The sequence below is a fragment of the Camellia sinensis genome, chromosome 7 (assembly GCF_055761805.1).
Source record: "Camellia sinensis isolate YWXY chromosome 7, ASM5576180v1, whole genome shotgun sequence".
NCBI classification, from domain to species: Eukaryota; Viridiplantae; Streptophyta; class Magnoliopsida; order Ericales; family Theaceae; genus Camellia; species Camellia sinensis.
Window position 1 is genome coordinate 110,562,968 of NC_138967.1, and position 15,774 is coordinate 110,578,741.

At 32.2% G+C, this 15,774-nt stretch overlaps 1 protein-coding gene across 1 annotated transcript; it reads right to left on the minus strand.

Annotated features, from left to right (window-relative positions):
• Nucleotides 1-227: 227 nt before the first annotated feature.
• Nucleotides 228-15,220, minus strand: LOC114259422 (xanthohumol 4-O-methyltransferase). Its single transcript, XM_028199439.2, has 2 exons — nt 14,394-15,220; nt 228-690 (listed from the first exon to the last, which is right to left on the minus strand). The coding sequence occupies exons 1-2, from the start codon at nt 15,159-15,161 to the stop codon at nt 394-396; spliced, it is 1,065 nt and encodes a 354-aa protein (XP_028055240.2). The 5' UTR covers nt 15,162-15,220; the 3' UTR covers nt 228-393.
• Between the last annotated feature and the right edge of the window lie 554 nt (nt 15,221-15,774).

The window sequence follows — 15,774 nt, forward strand, 5'->3', positions numbered from 1 at the left end:
CCTAGTTGGGATTAGGTAGGTGCTCAATTTGTTTTTGCTCTTGGCTCTACCTTTATTGATGTTTGGTCATATGTATGCATATTGATTATCATCAATAAAGTTCTTTTTTTTGCTGATAAAAAAAAAAACAGTAAAAAAAATTGCTTAAAATTTTAAAAAATATTCACTAAAAATAAAAATACAAAAAATAAAAAACTCAATTTTCAGAAAATTAAAACCAAACAAGGTGAATAATAGATGAATCACATAATAACGTCAAAATATAAAAATTCGAGACATGATTCAACACTTACAAATAATTTAAAACAGAAGGATAAAAAGATTTGAAACCCGTCTCATGTTCAACTGGTTTAGGTTACATAGCATTTTCTAGCTAAAGTGGAGATGAAAAATTCATTCCGGAAAAGCCTCAATTATCGAGGGAAAAGCTGCAATTTTGATAATATTGTAGCGCGGAAAACCTCCTTCCTCCAATACTTTCTTCCATTCAAGCTCAGTCCTCTCTTTTCCACCAGTGTGAGCAATCATTAGCAGATCCAACACCAATCCTGTATCGTCAAACATGCCATCACCTTCCGGATTTAAAACTACATCAATGATAATCACCTTTCCGGTTTTCTCAGGTATTGCTTTCCGACAATTTTTCAAGATGTTAACACAATCTTCGTCGTTCCAATCATGCATTATTCGCTGCATTCACAAATAATTGTTCGGCATCACCAATTTTGTTTAGCAACGTTTTAATTCCTTATTTTCTCTTTTTGTTTTCAAATATTATGACATTTGTGAAATTGATACTACAAATCTTATAATTAAATCATTTTTAGTTATAACTAAAAAAATAATGGGTTATAAGACATAACCAAAGACATTTTTGGTCATAACAAAAATAATAATCAAAATAGGTTATAACTAATATCACAATGAATTATAATTAAATCATAACTAGGAGTCATAACCAAATACTACTTGAGGAATAATAAAAGACATTTTCAATCATAACTAAAATAAAAGCACAACAAATCATAATTAATACTACAATGAGTTATAACCAATATCAATTGAACATATTTACGGACCACAAAAGTTATAACTAGACATAAAGGGTGTGTATTATAGAAATTTCCCACATTTAATAGTATAAAAGAAAATTGTGTCCTTGCCAAGCTATCTTAGGGCAAGGTTTGTGTTAGATATATAGAAAGAGATTTTATGTTGATTGTTAATTATATTCTATGGTACAAACTCTCAAATTTATATCAAATGAGTTTGGTCAACTCTGGCCACAGATAAATTTTAACCCACGCGACATATTTGAAATAAATCTGATATATATATTTTGATATAATTTTATTTATATCTAGAGTTTTGGTTTTTAGCTTCTTTTTTTTTTTTTTTTTCTAATAACTCTTAGGATTTTCAGACTGCTCGTGTGCAGTGTCACTTGTACCCAGTTGACAAGGTATTGGTGTGCTCCAGCCGGGGATATATATGCATTTGATTTAGCAATCTTTGGGCATTTGGTCATAGAAATTATACAAGTTGTGTATTATTTTGCAAGGCATCTTCAAGGTATCACATGTTTGTTGGGAGAGGAATAAAGTTGCTCACTATTTGGCTTGTATGACTGTCTCTTTCGCAGGCTTACAATTTCGAATGGAAGAGGTTCTGGCGTTCATATCTAAGCTTGTCAGGTTGATGCAGGTTCAATTTCTATGTATGTTTTGGCTTTTGACAGTTTTCCATTTGGAAAAATTATTTTATTATTATTATTATTATTTTTTTTAAAAATTTAAAGATTGAAGTCGCCTCACACAGACCGTCCAGCATGATTCTCATGGCAAAAATAGTGATCAATTTTTGTCGCACATAGTACTCATAATATATATATATATATATATATTGATTAGAAAACTTTATAACTGCAGGAAGTTCAAAATTTTAAATTGTACTCATAACATATAATGTACAAAAGTTGAAATTTCTAATTATTAGTGCATTATTTATGCACATGAAATTTTACTATATGTCTATTTGAAAGGACTGTATTATATGCACTTCTAATTACGTCATTTTCTTCTTTAATTTGATAAAAAATAAAAAAAAATTAAATTATGACATTAATTTAGTTAGGACTCGTGAAATTTTTAGTTATATCTCATATTGTGTTTATTACACTACAAGGAAAAAGGGATACAACAACGTTTATTTTGTAGCGTTTTTTAAAATGTTGCAAAATGTGTGGGAAGTCTAGAACACAATTTCGTTTGTTACACGCCAATCATCGGAAAATGGTAGGGCAACATTTTTGAAATGTTGGGTTATAAATTTCTTTTTTTTTCTTTTAAGAGTCGTGGGGAATCCAAGCTAATCACAAAGAAAGAGAGAGAGAGAGAGAGGGATCGACACTTGGTGCTTCAATATGGATCGATTCTTCGTCGTATTGATCTTGCAAGGCTGCTTATGTATTTGATTTGAGTGTTTATCTTAGTTATTGTTCGAATCCCAGTAATCTAAATCGATCTGGGGCTCGTTCTTCTTCGTGTTTGGGTGTGGCATGGCTCAAGGTAAGGGATTTGTTGAATTCACAGAAGATCTGTGTAGTTTCATGGCTAAAAACTAACAATCTGGAATGTATTTACGTTGATGTTTGTAAATTCAGTTCCTTCTTCACTCGATTTGGTTGATGTTTAGCATTTTTTGCTTTTGCTTGTTGTGTTTTGTCTTTCTTTTAATTCTCATTCTCTTTCTCTTTATGGTCTACGCATTGGGATGGAGTTATTGATCACCAGCAAATGGAAAGAAATCCAGAAATCAGTGTGTTTGGTGTCCGTTTTCTGAATTCAATTTTTTAAATATTGAATTTTTTGTTTTTCGTGTTTTTTTGTTTTTAGTGAATATTTTTTAAATTTTAAGTAATTTTTTTTACTTTTTTAGATGTACTTTAGTTAGATGTATCTAAATAGTAAAATATTTTTAAAAACTAATTAATACACAAAAATATGAAAATGTACTAAATTTTTTTTTTTTATTTTTTTGTATTTTTTGGTATTTAGTGTATTTTTTTAAGATTTTTTTCACAAATATTATACTTTTTAAGTGTGTCGAAAAATTAAAACAAATTGCTTAAAATATTAAAAAATTCATTGAAAACATTAAAATATGAAAAATAAAAAAGTAGAATTTTCTGAAAACTGTCTTTTGAAAACTGGAACCAAACAATTGTTGCTGATCGAGAGTTGCATCCAACAGCCTTGGTATCACAGAACACTAGTTCAGGGGCTTGAAGCGTGGTGCTATGATTCTCTATGCTGATGTGCTTTATCAATAGGTAAATGAACACTTTATGGATTTGATCTTCCTGATCAGTTTACTCATTATTATCTATTTTTAGTTTATCAGGATTGATACCCTATGAAATTTAATTTTCTTTAATAGCTTGCATATGTTTTGAGTTGTTTAGGCTTTCTATTCATGGCTGAAAACTCACCAACGGTCTATTCTGGATTTGGACAACTGCTAGAGAATTCTTGGGGGAAAATTTTTAGAAAACACGCACACATATATAAATGCAAAGCAGTTATAGGATGGCCATTCATTTTTATTTTTGTAAACAATAGTCTATTACCCTATTTACAAATTTCACTTGACACGTTTGAATGAAGCAGTAGTCTTTTACTTTATGTCTCTATTTGATCACCATGCTGCAGGAAGTTTGCAGTTTTGTTTGTTATGGTTTAACAATGCATAATTTTTTAATTGGCTATGAATTATTGCACAAACTTGGAATTCCCAACCCATTCATGCTAGTATGTTTTTATTTATTTATTTGTTCATAGAGTAAACTTTTTGAGGTTATAAAGATCTAGTTATGCTTCTTCTTCTTTTTTCTTTTTTTTCTTTCTTCTGTTTTTGGTGCAACTTGGTCTTGCTAAGGATAAGATTATATGAGCGCACTCCTAGATTGTTTTGCATATTTATGTGCATTTGAACTTATAGGCTTTAAATTTCAGGTTATTTTAGGTTGTTTTCCAGCTAGATTGTGGAAAACCTGTCAATATATTTTCAAATGTTGTTAAAGCATTAAAATGTGGCTTTAAATTTCAGGTTATTTTAGGTTGTTTTCCATCTTCATGTTTTTTGTTTAAATGTGCTCAATAGGCCCATGAAATGTTAAGGCAATGGTTGGTTATCTGTCTGTACTTGTCTTTTCTTTTTGAAGAGATACTTGAGACCAATTAGAGAGGAATCCATGAATATTTTGCTATTTGCATCATAAACTAATGAGATTGTTGGTGCTATTATCTTGCTAGAAATTAATAAAATATCACACACACACACACACACACACATATATATATATATATATATATTTGTGTAATATAACTGCCTTCTTCATTTATTTTTTATTTATTTATATGTTGATCTAAAGCCCTGCCTAAACAACAAAGAGATAGCACTGTATCTGTTCACATTCAGTTTGGTCAAATGAAGACTAGATTTTAGCTCTTTGATATGTCTCCTTTAATCTCGAGCACTTCTCATTTGATTTTGATTTTGGTAATCTTATTTTGTGCACTTGATTTGTAATTTTTCTTCGAGATTTGTCAATCTCCTTTGATCTTTTTCCATGGAGGGTTTTGTTCTACATTGGCTAATGGCTTTAGATCGCTTTAAATGGCTTCTAAGAACTTGATTAGTTGAAATCTGTATGTTGGGATCTATAAATATAATCAACTTCTGAAATTTACATAGGGTTTAATTACATAGGGTAAAACGTGCAGAAAAATGTATAGAATTCATGACTAAAAAATAGAGAGTAGTTTTTAATTTATTTGCATAATTTCTCCTAAAGAATATTTTAACCCATTTTAATGCTCTAGTTTGGAATGAGGTTTGTTTTCTAATATTTTCTATAATTAAATGTAATGAATTCTTATACTTTGTTTTGTACTTTTGGAAAAGTTCTGCAGGAAAACATCTGCAAGTAACTTATGGATTAAATCATATGTTGCACTTTGTCTGGACAAGGTGATTTGATTGTGACTCATCTCTAATATTTTCTACATTTCAGTTGTGTGAAATGTCGTCTTCTTTTTGTTTTTTGTTTTTTGTTTTTTTGTTTTGTTTTGTTATTTTCTTTTTATTTTTTTATTTTTTGGTAGGAATGCAACTTATATGAACTCAAAAAAAAATTGGGAAACTTTTCTTCAAAGTTGAAGAAGTTCGAAATTGATGCTTCGAAGTGCTGTGTATCAACCATATTTGTACCTTTTTTTTGGTTACATTTATTCTTTTCTTAGTATTTTAAATTTTGAGATGATGATGGAGTATATGAATTTGGTTGTGATTTTTGTAATTTCAATTTTGATGTGCTTGGTTGAATATAAATTTTTTTTGAAACAAGGTTTGAATATATTTTTGAGAATTCTAACTAGTATCAAATAAAATATTATTGCTAAATAATGAAAATTTCATTAAGTTGCATTGCTGGAAAAAAATAAAAAATAAAAAAAGGTGCTTTTAGTGGCATTTTTGGAAAAAAAAACATTGCTATAGAGGTCTGTATGACGTCATCTAATCGAAAGGAATCACCACCGGTGACTGCAGCGTGACGTTTCTAAAACGTCGCAAACATTTAGCGATGGTCGTATCTGCAGCGTATAATAAAAACGTCACCAAAGGTTTTAGTGGTGTTTTTTAGATATTTAGCGGCGTTTTGTAAACACCACCAAAAACCATATTTCCTGTAGTGTTATGACATTTTCTTTAGTTATGACTCATAAAATTAAAATTATGTCATTTTTCATTTTAATTATAAGATGCATATGGCGTACACCATTTGAAAAATATGCATCATAATATTTCCCTCTATGTACATATTTTGATATTAAATTGCATATTGTGGAAATACGGTCAATCATCCGGTTTTGTACATTTTGTTTGTAATATTGTGGTGGAAAATGAAAAGTGTGCCACTGTATGGAGATGGAGGATCCCATGGATTCTTTTAATTAAAACTAACTGTGTTAATTTAATATAATTATTAGGATAAATTACACTCATATCCTCTATGGTTTTTAACAATTATAGAGACCTCTTACATAATTTCAATAATTACATAAATCATCCTTACTTTTGAAACTATTATTAAGATTCCCCATCATTGATGTTCTGTTAATTTATTTAACATAATATGATGACGTCATACTAACATCATCTACTGTGTATAAAAAATTCAAAGATTACCCTTACCACATCTTCAATATAGTGATTCCAATTTTCGACCCGACCTTTGTTGTATTCTGGGCTCGGGTTACTTGGTTTAATGTTGTTATTCATCTCTTTTTCCTTGTTTTCCCCCTTAAATTGCCTTTTGGGTTGTCGTGGTTGTGTTTGGGATAGGTTGGTTGCTTGGTTTCCGAAATCTTGTTGCCCAGATTTTTGTTCCTCCGCTCGAGCGGCACTTCTTGCACTCGAGTTAGATTTGCAAACTCTCAGTACTTTTGCAGGTCTGCAAAACTACTGGGTAAGTGTTTTCTACACTCGAGCGGTGCTTTCTGCGCACGAATGGGCTCAGCTCGAGCGACCACTTCTTGCGCTCGAGCGAGTGGTCTGTTGTCTACAAAATTGTTGGATGTGTGTTTTCTACGATCGAGCGACACTTCTTGCGCTTGAACGGAACAACTTATTGTGTCTGACGCTCTTGCGTCATTTCTTGCGCTAGAGTGAACTGCGCGTATATCAAATCGTGAAAGTGACTTTTTACATCACTTTTTCACATCTCACTCTCTCTATTTTTCAAAAACACCAAATTACTCTCTCTCTCTCTCTCTCTCTCTAAAACCTACATTCTCTTTACTTTTTCATCTAGATCTAGTGATCTCTCTGCCCATTTGCCTTTGTTAAAGAAGTAGAGCACCTCAAAGGCTTCGACTTGATCCGAATAGATGTGAGTTTCGGCGTCTTTGGAGTTCTTCTTTTGCTTAGCTTGTCTTCTCCCTTTGAGATAGGGACTTTCTACGCTCTTCTATGGGTTTTAACTTTGTTAATCGTCGATTTGTGAGAAATATTGGGATTTGTTGTGATTTTTGACAAACCTAGGGTTTTGGTTTAAAATCAAAAGAGGGATTTTCGAATGAATGTATTGAAATGAATGTGAGAGTAAATATGAGCTTGTGTTGTGTTAAAATGGTTTATTGCGGTGTTTAGGATGATTTTGGGGAAAAAATGAGATTTTGCTCTTGAATGTTTCGAATAATTATTTTGTATAAATAATGAAATCGGCGTTGGAATAATGAAATTGGAAGAATGTTTATATAAATGGTGGAGTTAGATATGTATTACCTCTCACCTATGGGAATCAGGATAATTTATCTATTGTGAAGATTGTATATCTGTTTAGAAATATCTATTTAGGCTATTGGTGGAGGATAGCTATGATTGTTGTAGAAATTATATGAGCATTAGATGAATTGAAACTAATCCCTTATCGTTTGTCATTGAACATGACTGTGCTTTTAATACATTGCATATGTATGATGTTCGGGCGGAGAAAGAGGATGGACTCCATTAAACTAAGTTGGCATGTGCATCTGGGATGAAAGTCCCAAAATCGTATGTATACATGGGTGTCGATCCCGCGAACGAAATTTTCATAAAATGGCAAGATGGAAGTGTTTGTGTGATGGTTATATTGATTAGAGGACCACTGAGTTGTATCCGTAGTTGGGTTGATTAAATGAAATGGATATGACTAATAAGTTTAGATAACATTAATTGAGATGTAAGTTTGACATAGTATGGTTTTGGAATAGAGTTGTGTAAGATTTTATCATTGGGCGTTGATCTTATACACCATGTTTTTATCTTTGTTAAGGTTTATATATTGTGTTAGATTGTTTCTACTAGGCTTTGACCCACCCTACTTGGGAAAACATTTTCAGGTGCTGGTGACATGCCTCCCCAAGGACTTAGCTTGGTAGGACCTGTGGAGCTAAAGGCTCAGTTCATTTATTCTTGTGTTTATCTTTTGTACAAGACTTGGGCTTTACTTGTATTGAGCTTCTAACTCATTTCCTTGTAACCAAGCATCGTCTTGGAAAGTTGTTAGCCCGTAGGGCATTTATTTTGTTGATCATCTTGTTGGTACCACATGCTATAGATTCAGGGTAGAGCTTATGAATGTGTAATGCATATGGCCTTTTGTAAATTAATTCTGATTAATGAAAGCCTAATATTCTGATTTGTCTTTTATACTAGTCTATGTTGTTGAATTATTGTGATTAATTTGGAGGTGTGACAACTTGGTATCAAAGCGTATCAGGTTTGAACACTTGGGTACATGGGAAGTGGTTATTACCATAATAAGTTTGTCTCGCTTGATAGAGACTTTGGTATAACTAATGTGTTTCCTTGATAACATGCTTATGTGGTTATATGAGTATGGTATTTAGTTTCTAGGATGTTGATTGAGTCTACGGGTTTCTAGAAGTCCTATTAGAAGAGCACTTGATCACTGATGTTTCTAATTGGAACTCTGGCAACGCTCAAGACTGTCATTATCCGGAAATAAATTCGTATGTGATTATGTGACAATGTACTTACGTGGAGTGAATTACAGTTGTCCACCGCTTTAGGATGCGGACGTGGTGGTGGTAGACATCGTTGGCCTAAGAGGCATGAGGTGCCTTTACCAGATAAAATTTCGGCACAAGAAGAAGGGGTTAGTCAGGCCAATGTGGCTGAGCCAGTTGGTCAACAGGCCATGGACGCCTTAGTCCACGAAATGGCCGGAGCGTTGCGAGAATCCATGGACATTCTCAAGGCTGAAAATCAAGTCCAGGCCCAAGCAGCTGAAGCAGGGCCATCTTTTCTAAAGTGAGAGCTTTTTCGGTCAAATCCAGATGAGTATGCGGGTGATCCAAATGAGCCACTGAAGGCAGATAAGTGGCTAAAACAGATAGTGAAGAAGTTTGAGATACTTGGCATTGAGGATGACAGACTGAGAGTGACCTTGGTGTCCTTCCAGCTGAAAAAAGATGTAGGTTAGTGGTGAAAATATGTGTGCAGGCGCATTGGAGTGACTTGGGAGGCCTTCGTCAACACCTTCCAAGACAAGTTTTTGCCTGCCACAATCAGGGAGAAGTTGAGGGATCAGTTTTCTCAGCTCAAGCAGTTGAACACACCGATGGCCTAGTTCAAGAAAGTCTTCACTAGCTTCTCTAGGTTTGCACTAGAGTTAGTGGCAATAGAGGAGAGCCGTTGTTTGGCATTTGAGAAGAAGTTGAGGACCGAGCTAATGTTCAAGGTAGCTGAGTCGATGATTAGGGAGTATGGATGCCATGTAGAGGCGGCCGCTCATCTTGAGACCGTGATGTAGATGGAGGAGGAGAGGATGGGGGGCTCCAGGAGGAGTCAGGATGTGCAAGGGAACAGTAAGAGGCAGAGGGGTCCTACCCCACAACAATCCCAAGGAGCTCAATCGAGGTCCACTTTCCTAGTACCGAGTTCAGGTTCTGGGAGAGGTGGTTAGGGAGATTTCACTTGTTACAAGTGTGGCCAGCTGGGCCACAAGTCTCCAGCTTGCCCTCAGAGAGGAAGGCAACGATCTACATCTCTGCGGCTCATTCTCAAAGCCAGAGTCAGGGGAGAGGGCAGCCACTCAGTTATTATCAGTTTGGGCAGGCAGGGCACCTGAAGAGATTTTGCCCTCAGTTGGGTGGTACACCTGATGTGTCTAGTTTGAGACAGATACAGAGCCACCAACCTGTATAGTCAGCATAAGCCTCGAGGGCCAATCAGGGAGCCTCTTCAGCTCAACCAGTGCATCAGGCACATGCTCCGAGGGGTGAGCAGGTTGAGTAGAGACCTACTAGGCGTGTGTATGCGGTTGCCATGCCAGATCTTGTACCTGCCCTTTCTATAGTGAGATGAACCTTCTTATTTTGGAATTCAGTTGCTAATGTGTTGATTGATACAGGTGCATCCGATTCACTTATCTCGTCTGCATTTGCATCGATTTTAGGGTCAGAGTTAGCTCAGTTAGTATCTCTTATTTGTGTAGAGTCACCAATTGGGGGTGAGGTTATCTTGAAACAGGGGTGTCGGGGTTGTGACATAGAGGTTGCCAGTCGCCGACTACCTTTTGCATTTATTTTGCTTAACATGTCTTGTTTTGATGTCATGTTGGGTATGGACTGATTATCGTCATATCGGGTTGTTATAGATTGCTATCGTCAGAGGGTTACTGTATATACCTTGAGCGGTGATTGCTTTTACTTGTTGGGGGACCGGGTGGATAGTGTCTTATCACCGGTATATGATCCGCGTGGGTGGATAGTGTCTTATCACAGGTATATGATCCGGTGTATGTAATGCATGTGCCCTTTTGTAAATTAACTCTGATTAATAAATGCCTAATATTCCGATATGTCTTTTATACTAGTCTATGTTGTTGAATTATTGTGATTAATTTTGGGGCGTGACATTCAAATTTATAAACAATGTCATTCAATTATTTCTCTCTCTATTCCTATCATCCCAGCCATTAGTAGCCTTCTATTTTTTTTTCTTCTTTTCCTTTTCTGTTCTTTTCTTTTTTCTAGCTTATCAACGTCCACTACTTTTAGCTTCCCCCATGATCAAATTAAAACAAAAATTTTATATGAAAGCTACTAAATACCAGCAGCCCCATGAATTCCTGCAAAAATTTTCTAGTTTAACAAATGTTTAAACACCGTGGCTTACTGCACATCTGATCACTTTTATTCATTCATCCATCTAGTGTCTCCTTTGCTTCCATGTCCTTACTCTGCTTCATTGCTAACCATTTTACCTCTTTCTTTATTTTCCTTCCCTTATACTACATGGATGATTGCTAATACCATAGTTAAAACCATGGGGGTTGCAAATAAGAGGCAGTTCAAAATGTTACAAGAAAATTTGGGGTCATTTAGGCTTAAAATTTTGGGATTTCATGAAAGAAGTATTGTAGAAATCTTAGCTACATATTTTAGAAATATATATAAATATATATACAGATTATATATACATACATGTAGCTACAAATTATATATACATATATATAGATTATATATAGAGTTGGTAGCATGGAAGGAAGAAGAAAGAAAATAGGTGTGTGTGTGTATATATACATATGTATGATATTTGTAGATTTAATTTAAAAGAGATAAAAGGAAGAAGATGGGGGTATAAAGGTAAATTTACACGTTTTGTAAATAGAAGTTAGTATGTATTTTAGTCCGCAAACCACATGAAAGTTATGTGCTGATTTCCATATGTCAGGAGGGGTAATCTGCACCCAGCCCATAACACAGGAAAGTAAAGTGAAGTTTGCCCTACATTAAAATAGTAAATTTCACTCATCTCTCCTGAAGTTTTAGAAAAAAAAATGACAAAGATATACCTATATTAAAATAGTAAATTTCCCTCATCTCTCCTGAAGTTTTAGAAAAAATTTGATAAAGAGATAAAAAAATTCTAAATTGTTAAGACAAGCATATATATATATATATAGTAGAATAACAAAACATTACCTTATCTAAAAAAAAAAATAGAGCTAATAAATTAATCACCATTAAACTTTATAAAAGATGTTTTATTTTTTAAAAAGACCATCAATTTTATAAATAATTATTTTGAGAAATTAGAGTTTGAATAAAAATTTAAAAATACATATAGGTATTTGATTTTTTTTTCTGTATGAAAAATATATATTTGGAGTAATTTTCCATCTCATTCCATTTTCTTTATTTTATTTCTTTCATTTTTTTATTTATTTTCTCATTTATTTTTTCAGAGTGTCACTGCAGTCAATAGCAACACCATATGATTTATTATTATTATTATTATTATTATTATTATTTGTTTTCTTCTCTATGTTTTTTACTCAATATTTTTTTTCATCATTTTCTCTTTCATAAATGTTAGCTAGCATCACCCAATACTATAGCAACTTACGAAATATGAATTTTCCTTTTGTTTTGTACAAATATTTGTGTATTAAAATTTTATTAAGAAAAATAAATATAATAACATTTCATATTTATAATAAAAAAATTGACTTATAAAAATTACCACATGTTACCTCATAAATATATAAAACAAAATAAAAAAATCATTTCATGTTTCAACAATCCAATATTATTCTCAAATTTTAATTATCATTAAAAAAATAAGTCCATATTTCTCACCTTAATAATAAAATTTTTAAAAATAAATATAACAGTGAAAAAATATCTGAACACGTTACAATAAATTAAAATTAGATGTAGAAAATGAAAGATAAAGAAATTATTTGAGAATAATAAACTATTTAAATTCATCATTTGTTACATCTAATTAAAATAGAATTTTACTTGAAGAAAAAATTTATTTGAAAATAATAAAATACTCAAATAATTTGTTATTTATTTCATTTAAAATCTATACCTCCATCTTTGTTTCTTTCATTTAAATTATTTTTATTAAATTAAATCTCAAAATTAATTCAAATAAGAAATATGGATATCCTTTCTTAATTTCATTAATGGTTGATTTATTTTTTATTTTTTTGAACTTATAACAGTTCAAAACTTATAGTTAAAAAAAAAAAAATACAAAGTCAAGGAAATAAATATGTCTGTGTGTGTGAAATAAAAAGATAATTTAATATATAGGTAAATTATAATTAAAGGGTATTAAGTGTAAAGAGTATTATGGTTATTTGCACAATCAAGTTAACACTGTTTAGCTTAAATTAATTGGGATGGGAGGGGAGGCGGAGGGGGGGGGGGGGGAATCTTGATAATGTGTTATTTGCACAATCAAGTTAACACTGTTTAGCTTAAATTAATTGGGAGGGGAGGGGAGGGGAGGGGAGGGGAGGGGGAATCTTGATAATGTCAGAAAAAGTAAGGGAGATTTCTGTAATTATTGAAGTCACAGAGTAGGTCTCTCTCTCTCTCTCTCTCTATATATATATATATATATAGTAAAATAACAAAACATTACCTTCTCAAAAAAAAAGCTAATAAATTGATCACCATTAAACCTTATAAAAGATGTTTTATTTTTTAAAAAGACCGTCAATTTTATAAATAATTATTCTGAGAAAATTAGAGTTTGAATAAAAATTTAAAAATACATACATGTATTTGATTTTTTTTTTCCCTATGAAAAATTTATATTTGGAGAAATTATCCATCTCTTTCCATTTTTTATTTAATTTCTTTCATTTTTTTCTATTTATTTTCTCATTTATTTTTTCGTAGTGTCACTGCAGTAAATAACAATACCATATAATTTTATTATTATTATTATTATTATTATTATTATTATCTATGTTTTTTCCTCAAATTTTTTCATAATTTTCTCTTTCATAAATGTTAGCTAGCATCACCCAATACTATAAGAACTTGCGAAATATGAATTTTTCTTTTGTTTTGTACACATATTTGTGTATTAAATTCTTTTTAAGAAAAATAAACATATTTATACATTAAAAAAATAAACATATTTATAATAAATAAAAAAAATTGACTTATAAAAATTACCAAATGACACCTCATAAATATATAAAAGGAAAAAATTATAATTTTATCTTTCCAAAATCCAATATTATTCTCAAATTTTAATTATCATTAAAAAAATAAATTAATATTTCTCACCCTAATAATAAAATTTTAAAAAATAAATATAAAAGTAAAAAAATACCTAATCACGTTACAATAAAATAAAATTAGATATAGGAAACGGAAGATAAAGAAATTAAAATTATAAAAGTTCAAAACTTGTAGAGAAAAAAAAAATACAAAGTCAAGGAAATACAAATATATATATATATATATATATGTTGGGGGAGGGAGGGGGGTTGGGAGAGAGAGAGAGAGAGAGAAATAAAAGGATAATTTAGGCCTCCTTTGGTAATAGATTTTTTTAGTTATTTTTTAAATTTTTGACTAAAATATGATGTAAAAAATTAGTATATTTAGGATAAATTTTTTATTTTTTACAAAAAATATATGTACAAAGTAGAGAAAATTTTTTTTTTTTTAATTTTTTAGTATAAATTATTGACTTTTTTATTTTTTTAATAATTTTTTAACTTTTATATTAAAATGTGATGTTGTCAAACGTTATATATTTAATTTACAATTAAAAGTATTAAGTGTAAAAAGTGTTGTAGTTATTTGTACAATCAAGTTAACACTTTTTGACTTAATTACCGGGAAGGGAATCTTGACAATACGCAAAAAAATAAAAAATAAAAAATAAAATTTCAATAATTATTGAAGTTTGAGAACAGATCCCTGTATATAATCATGAGAAACTTCAGCAGATGTGAGTGTAATTTACCCTCATTATTATAATATCTTGATTATAAATCTTACCTTCATGAAGACGGCATCAGCACTAGGAATTGCCTTAAACATGTCACCCCCAACATGAGAAACTCCACCGTACTCCGGCGCCGTAGCGATGACATGTGGCAGATCAAAGTTGATCCCCTTAATATGAGGATGCACCTTCACGATCTCACCCATGGCTGCCCCCGTCCCACCTCCCACATCAACCATCGATCCGACGCCACAAAACGCATCTTTGTATCCCGTCATGATCGCCTTCATCGTGATCCTGGCCGTACATCCCATCGCATCATTGAAGATCTTGTTGAATTCTGGGTTCATGGAACAATAGTCCCATATCTCACGGCCATGAGCCTTTTGGAATCCAATACCACCTTCTCTCACACAGTTGCTGAGGTAATGCCAGGGGGCTAATGCCCTGTGATCGTTCTCCATCATAATCATTGGAGCTAGGCTGAGTTCTGCGCCGTGTAAAAGCCATCTGGACATGTGGGTTGGCCCGTAGAGAGCCTCTCCGCCGTCTGATTGAGGAGTAACGGTGAAGATCTTTCTGCGGACCAGCAACCTCATGATACGCGCCAGGCAGGTGATATCTGGGGAAGGAGAGTCGATGATCCCGGCGGCGATTTGGGACAAGGTGATTGGGGAGCCATGAGAGTGTATGATATCTGCTATGCGGAGCTCTACAGCAGATTTAAGTGCCATAGAGTCTGCAAATTGGTACATGTATTTCCATATCTCTGCTTGGGCTTGTAGCATTCCCTCTCCATCAAAAGCTTCCTTCTCTGCCATTCTCTCTCTCTCTCTCTCTCTCTCTGTATGTACGTATATGTAAAGAAGAAGTGACGGTGTGAGGATAAGAGGTGTGTGGTTATATAGGAAGTGAAACATATTTCGTCGGTAGATTATTGCATTTGCAAACAGGAAGAAATTAATTGGTTGATCACAAATTAAAAATTAATGGAATATACATATTGGGAGATCTAGCCACATATTGTGGGTGGTTGAGAAGTTATTATTTTAATAGGTTATATTAATTTTTAATTATTTTAGTAGGTTGAAATTTTTGTATTTGAAAAGATGATTCTATTTTTTTTATAGTTGATGTGATATTTGTGAGAGAAAAAGTAAAATAATTATAGATTTAATATATTTTATTAACTATTTTAATATTTTTTTTTTTATTTTTATTTTCTTTTTTGAACTTTAACTAAAAAATATTCCAAAACTGGCCAAAAATTACCGGCCAAAAAGGGGTTAAGTGATTAATAGGTAAGTTATGACATTTCATAAGTAAATCATTTTTAGTAGTAATTAAAAAAAATAAGTCGTAACCGAATACCTTATAAGATATAATCAAAGACTTTTCGATTATAATCAAAATAATAATCACAATAAATTATAA